General features: G+C 37.8%; 1 protein-coding gene across 1 annotated transcript in view; it reads left to right on the plus strand.

Annotated features, from left to right (window-relative positions):
• The window catches only part of ect2l (epithelial cell transforming 2 like), a gene marked incomplete at its 5' end in the record, with an annotated part of 55,801 nt that overhangs the window by 22,962 nt on the left and 25,346 nt on the right, over window positions 1–7,493 (plus strand). The window contains 6 exon segments of the mRNA XM_014019447.1: window positions 454–527; window positions 2,492–2,648; window positions 2,752–2,817; window positions 2,912–3,000; window positions 5,877–6,049; window positions 6,149–6,284. Of these exon segments, the coding sequence (XP_013874901.1) occupies window positions 454–527; window positions 2,492–2,648; window positions 2,752–2,817; window positions 2,912–3,000; window positions 5,877–6,049; window positions 6,149–6,282 (693 nt within the window).

Here is a 7,493-nt window from a genome sequence, read left to right on the forward strand (position 1 = left end):
TCCATCCATCCATCCATCCATCCATCCATCCATCCATCCATCCATCCATCCATCCATCCATCCATCCATCCATCCATCCATCCATGCATCCATGCATGTACAGTATGTATGTTTTACCTGCTGTTTTGCTATTAGTAACAAAAGAGAACTGAAGGAGATAGTACTTCTAAAACCCTGTAGGCTTAAAGAGTTAAAATGATTAAACTATCTCTTGCACATTGACTGCCGGGCATGGCCACAAGCAACCAAGATATAATACAAATACAATATATATATTTTTTGAAATCCATGTTTTGTTGATTAAATTTGATCTGTACATGTTAAGTTTGAAGAACTGTACCACCACAGCAAATATTTGATTTGCTATTGTCTGATCTCTGCCTTGTTTTAATATTGCAAGTTTAAAATTTGGATAAAAAGTTTAAGGACAACTCTTGTATCAAAATGCTTCAGTGCAGGGAGGCGAAACCAGCATTTCGGGCTTTTTTGAAGAGAACAGACAGAACACTGTCAACACACATGCTGAGGTAAGCGCTTTCATACACGAAAGTATTCACCTACACCACGTGTCAAACTCTAGGCTCGCGGGCCGAATGTGGACTCCTGTGAGGCCTGCCGGGTGGGTACAAATACAATCTTTTTTTAAATCCATGTTTTATTCATTAAATTTGATCTGTACGTGAAAGATATATTAATTTTTTACTTAACAAAAATTTTTTTCTTATATCAATGGTAAATTTTAAATTTGTGAGTAAATGCAACAAAATAAATTTAAAGATAATAACAACGGTCCTGCCCCTGAGCTGCTTTAAGTAACTGAGCAATTTAGTTGGATAGCACAGTATTAATGTCTGAAAATAAGCTGCTTTAAAGTCACCATCAAACATAAACTAAATCTGCCATAATGCAGCTACTCACTAGAAACTCATCAGTGAGTAAAACTTTATTAGTTTTACTTTTAATAATATTTCTGTATTTATTTCAGATTTAGTCAATTGTACACTTAGTTCTTTTCAGTGTTTAAAAGAGGACATGTTAAAACAGTTTAGTCAAAATTAAACATGAAACGTAAAGTTAATTACAAGTGGCCTTTCGAGGGCCACCATAACTCTCATGTGGCCCTCGGTGACACCCCTGATCTACACACTGGCCGATAGAAGAGCTAATATCTTACCTGTTGTAGATAGCTCTTTGATTAACCTCCTCTGCTTAAAGAAATAGTTTAATTCTGACCAGTTTGATGAGCTAACGGCTAGTCTCAGCAGAACAAAGTGGATTGCTGCTATCTTAAAGTGACTCCAATCTCAAAAACTTCATAGCAGTTCATGTAAACACTTTTGATTTTACAAAACTTAACAACGACACTCATTTTGCATTACATGGTTAACACAGACTTTGACCTATCTGGGTGGAGCTTGTATGTTCTCTTTGTAGTTGTGGGTTTTCTCCATGTACTCTAGTTTCCTCCCACAGACCAAAAACATGCACGTTGGGCTAACTGGTAACTTTAAATTGTCCGTAGGTATGGGAGAGAGCGGGAATGTTTTTTTTTTTTTTGTCTGTGTAGCCCTGTGGTGGACTTGTGAGCTGTCCAGGATGTACCTGTCTTTCATACACTGACTGCTGGGCTTGGGCACCAGTTACCCCTGCAACCCAGAAAGGAAGAAGCAGGAAAAGATGATGGATGGACGTTGTTCTGGGTGTTATGACCAAAATTTTATATCACTGTATTTTTAACAATTATACTGGTATTACAGTATTTGCCTTTTTTTTTCTTCTTTTCATCTGTAACTGAGATGCCAGCATAGGGAAAATTTGTAACATGACAAAAATGAAAAATTGTTTTTGGTACAACGTGGCATACTGCCCAGCTTTAGCACCACTAGACCAACAGCAGCAGCAGCTAGTTGTAGCTTTTCTGGTGCAACTTAAAGCACTTTCTGCAGAAATATAATATTTATGTTAGAATAATCAGGCGCTGTGTATTTAATGTCAGGAAGCAGATATTTTTGAGACTGGATTTGTTTTAAAATGGTAGAAAATCACTTTGATGCCAGCCCATCTGAGACTAGCCATTAGCTCCTCAATTTGATCAGAGTTAAACAATTTATCCAAACTGAGACCCTTCAAATAAGGGTCTTACCTACAACAGGTAAGATATTAAGTGTTTCTAACCTTTCCACAGAACCCAACTTTTTAGGTCTGAGCTATCACATTGATAGGGTAATATCACAACATTCTGCAGAAATACTGTACATAAGTTGCAAGAGATTGTCAAAATAAAAATGCAAAATTATTTATTTGCTGCTTCAGTTTCTACTGTTCACTTTTTTCACAGCTGATTTTAGTTTTAGTTTTAATTTAAATGTTCAGTGCCTAAGGAGCAAGAAATAATCAAAGATCTGATTTTTTGTGTGGTTTTTTTTTAGTATTTGTTATGAGCTTATTTACTTCAGTCCTGCGCTGAGTGTGTTGTTGTGTGTTTGTGAAGCATACAGGAGCTGCTGCTGTGTCCACTGTGGAGGATACAGGAGTACGTGACTCTCCTTCAAGCTCTGTCTTTAAACACACACCCTGATCATCCTGACCACACACACCTCAGCACAGCCCTCAGCACCATGCTTCAATTCAAACAGTTTATAAAAACGGTAAGAAAAAAATAATAATAATAACGCACACAGCAATGTCATCTGTCTTGGTTTGCATTTTATTTTTTTGTGCAACAGTTGCATTTTTGGTTTTCTGTTTCAGATGAAGTGTAACGCAGAGACAGTCAAACTGTTAGAGGAAACACAGCAAATCATACAAGGCTGTCCGGTTAGAAAACACATCTCCATCCTCCTATGATTCTCTGATTGGTTTATTTGATTCCTATTTGAGAATTATTTTGAGTGTGTTTTGTGTTCTGTAGAACCTCAGAGAAGGAAACCGGCAGCTGATAAAAACTCAGGAGGCGGCGCTGCTCAGGAGCCCAGACAGACAGATCCCAGACTCCCTGAGGTAATACAGATTGTGCATTTCCTGAACGAATGCATATTGCCCACAACCTTTCACACCAGAGGTTTATACAAAGATCATCTGAGTTGTGGTAAAAAAAATGTGTGAAATCATTAATGGTCAAGATATGTTTCGTGAAATATCCTTAGCTACTAACCCATCAAATTTTAGCTCAATATTTGTCAAATTTACTTAGTGATAGTTGTTTTTGTGTTTCCAAAGGTCAGTTAGTTGTGTTTGTCAACTCGAACTGGATTGACTGCAAGGAATTTAATCAGTTGTACAGGATGAGTCAAATGTCTCAGGACACCACTTTATTGCAAAAACAAACAAAAATGATATAACTAAATAACCCAGCAAGCAATGTGTGTGGGGACCTATGTTTTAGACTACTGTATGTCCAGAACATGGCTGCCATATTGAAAGCAGCAAGATCGGATCAACGTAAATTTTCTCCAATGGAAGGTAGTCGTATCAAAGACAGAATTGTCTCAGAAATGCATTTTTGGGACAATTCAGGCCCTCTTTGTTGTGCTACATGACCACCTTCCCATTGGAAAATGGCAGCCCATTGGAACAAATAACCCTACCATATGCCAACTTCAGTTATTATGAAATGCTTTTTATATGAATAAATCAAAAATAAACAACTTCACATCATAGCCATTTCTAAATGCCTTGATATTAGCCTCTGTCTCTTTAAGAACCTCCTATGATTCCACCACTCCCATTTCAGCACGTCATCACAACAGCTTCATGCTGTTTACAACCTGGAGCATTGTAGCATACTTTGTTGTAGTGAAAATAGTAAAAAAAGCAGCAACATTATACAATATCATTTTGGAAAATAGCAACTCAGGATACAAATAAACCTTACTGTTTGACCGGATAGTACATTTTCTGAAGAACAGAGTGAGTAGAGAGACAACGTTTCAATCACATACACTAACGTTAATGTTAAAACTAATGTATTTATTACTAAAATGTGGTGTAAGATAACTAAAAAACACAGATCATAATATAAGTTATGAATGATAATCGTCAATCACAGATCAAACAACCGAACAAAACAACGTGAGTTGTTGTTCAGCTACTTGGGCAGACGACAACGGTGTTTGTTTCYTTCTGAGTGTTGGAATTGCATCGTCTTTTAGTGATAATCTTGTTATTAGTCCACTGGTAAATTCCCTTTTGTTCAAAAAGCTATCATCTGTAAAGTGGCTCGCATAAATAAGTAACGGTTTTTTTTTTTTTTGGAGGGTTACTTCCAAAAATGAATCTAAACCATTTCTTAAGAACTGGGTCATCCTTGGCATCTGAAAATCCATTACCTCAAAGGCCTCTTTCTCTCCCGAAAAGAACTGGACTGATAAGTATTACGAGCTCAGCAAGTGGGTACGCGCGGTTTCACCAGATTTTTGCCAGTTGTTGTTGCTGATAGCCTGCAGGAGTCGCAGGGGAGGTGTGCTCTGTGATGCAGAAGCTCAGCACAGCCCAGAGGAGGAGCTGCACCTAAAAAAGTGGTTCTAGGCCCAACTGGTCATTTTTGCCCCCCTGCCTGGCTGCCTCAGGACACTACAGAATTTCACAAACATGCATGAATGAGTCAAAGCAAGACTGTATGTTTTGAGGAGATAACGTTCTAGCAGTGGTGGGCAGCACTAACCCAAAAATTAGCTCCGCTATTTCTAAAGTGCTTATGAAAATATTTAGGTCTGCAACTTCAAAAAACGCTTATGCCATAGAAAAATTAGCAGAAGCTAATTTTAAAGCACAAGCTCAATTTGACACTTACTAGTTGGCAACAATTCATGTACAATACTGTATATGCACAACACTGCCAACTAGTGGTGTATGAACCCTTTTACAACTTAATCCTACAAGTGTCGATGCTGGGGATGTGATTTCCTGAAACAGACCTTTGGCTCCCAGTGTAAAAATTAAAAAGTTGTTGAGGATTGCGAGTTCGGCTGCTTCTTTATCTTTTTCTTTTGTTTGTTGTAGTTTTTCATTAAAGAAGCATCAATAAAGTAATTTTAAAGCTGTTTATTGGAAAACTGAAGCGATGCATTCTGGGTACATGACGGATTTGATTTGTGATGGGAAACGAAAGTTTTCCATGTAGTTGCTCCAGTTGACCACTAGGGGTCTGTCTAACCCCGTTGGCCGTTTGCTTCGACCAATTACGTTAAGTATTGAGCTCCAGCATTTAAACTTTATTTCTTTTAAAAAAGGAGCTCCGATTGTAAAGTAAAATAAATCAATACTTACAAAATTTTAGTATGGATTACAAACATTTACTGTTTTTGCTGTTGCCTTCCTGCTACGTAAGCAAACACAAAGCATTGTGGGAAATGAGAATTGTGACCGAATGCAACAGTCCACAAGGATGTGTACCTTCACAATAAGTGTGTTTATCTGGGAGGGGTGCTGTTGGATAGATCACGTGTTGTGATTCATTGACAGCCATACCCTCTGCTGGTCAAGATAATAATGATAAATAGTAGATAATTAGTTGTTAGTGGTACTGCATTTTAATTTTAGAAAGTGCAAATCTGCTTATGACTTATAAAAATGAGTAAGATCGCTAAAGCACAAATGAAATATTTAGGTCCACAGTTAGGGGTCGGATTTGCGCTTTAGCGTACTGGTGCCCATCACTGCGTTCTGACGTGACATAAAGCTCAAAGAAGTTGATTTTACATGATATTGCTTGTTTAAAACACAAAACAAGTACAATTTATGCACAGTTTTGGATTTCATAACTTTAAAAGCTTAAATATACTATTTTAAACTGAAAATATTCCAAATGTAAAACAGTAGTTTTGTAGAAAGTCAGTTTTTCAGACTTCTGTTTTTTTTTCTCTGTGTGTGATTAGGACCTTTGAGCACGTGTCCGATATTGGCCTCTTCCTGTTCAATGATGCTTTGGTGTTGACTCTGAGAAATGTACACCACACTCCATTTACGGTGTCCCACCAGAGCACACACACCTTCCTGGCTTCTGTGGCTCTCAGCAGCCTGAGCGTCAGAGAGATTACACACACACGCTGTGAGTTTTTTTTTTTACCGTCTTTTAGAATAACACTTCCTCACAAATCACTTCTAAGATTTGAAAAACCTTCACACTGCTTTGTGTTTCTCACTACAGATGTGAGCCATGCGTTTGTTCTGGAGGGTCCATCCCGTTCTTGGTTTTGTGCCACGGAGAGAGGAGAGGATAGAGAGGACTTCCTGTCTGTGCTGCGTTCAGCTATAAGCTCCTCCCTCAGAGGACATCAGTGACGGTAAGGAGACGAACAACCGGCAGGATCAGCGAATGAACATTTTTTTATTTGTTTCAAAATCTGGCTTTTTAAAAGCAGTTTATAAAGAAATGAGGGATGCCTCAAAATATTCGCACAGTACTGTAGTCATAATTTTATTTTAAATATTAAAATACAAAATGATGGTGTCATATGATAGCCAAATTTAAGATTATTGTGTACGTAGTGGTGGCTATACTCTTGTAGCAGGAGATTCTATATCTATTCCAAATACAGCTACTGGTCTGATTAATTAAAAGCCTGCACTGGTAATTGATAGGTCAGCACTGGCAGATAGGATTGCCAACTCAGCCCCGCCAAAATACAGGACAACTCAGCAGTGCTTAATGGCTCACTGTGTCAATTGTGATGTCACCTCACAATATTTTCTATTTCTTCAAAATTTGAGTTGCATCCATCTAAAGCTGGTTTAATCGTGTTTCTGTTATTTTCTGTTATTTTCCTGTAACGTGATGGATTTAAATGGCAATTAACACAATGTTGTTATTTTTCCTTACAACTTTTCACTTGCTGATGGCCTCAATAAACAGAAGGATAAAGAAAAGTAAATATAAACATAAAGTAAATGTTGGGATTATCAAACTTTTCTTAGCATTTACCCCTTCAGAAAATAATAGTTTAAGAACAAATTTACTGTAAAAATGTAAATCTGGACTATACTACATGTACATAAAAACTATATGTTAATATGTATTCTATATGTTATACAATAGCCTATATCTTGTGCTAAAGTTCAATAAATGGGCCAAATAAAGCTGCTACAGTCTGGGTTGCTGTCACAGGGCATCTTTCACTTAAAGCTGCTGTATGTAGTTTTTTGGAAACCCAAAAACTTAGAAAAATTTTGAACAGAAACAACCTTGTAGTCCCTCCCCCTGCTCTCAGCTCCCCTTCCTAAGCTCCTCCCCGACAGCAGCGCCCAGTCGGGACCGCGCACGCTTGTAAACAGGAGGTGATCTCACCGTAACACAGAGCTCAGAGCTAAGCTGCCGTCACGGGTAAGAACAAACCATCAACAATATATTTTTAACTATCATGTCTTGCCCATACTTTATCTACATGTGGCAGTATGCCCTGTGGGCTTTGAACGCACCACACAAGTGCCTGCATCTGATTGGTCGTGGCGCTGGCTGCCTATATATATATTTTTTATTTTTTTTATTTTTTTTA

This window comes from Austrofundulus limnaeus, unplaced genomic scaffold, assembly GCF_001266775.1.
Source record: "Austrofundulus limnaeus strain Quisiro unplaced genomic scaffold, Austrofundulus_limnaeus-1.0 Scaffold221, whole genome shotgun sequence".
NCBI lineage: Eukaryota > Metazoa > Chordata > Actinopteri > Cyprinodontiformes > Rivulidae > Austrofundulus > Austrofundulus limnaeus.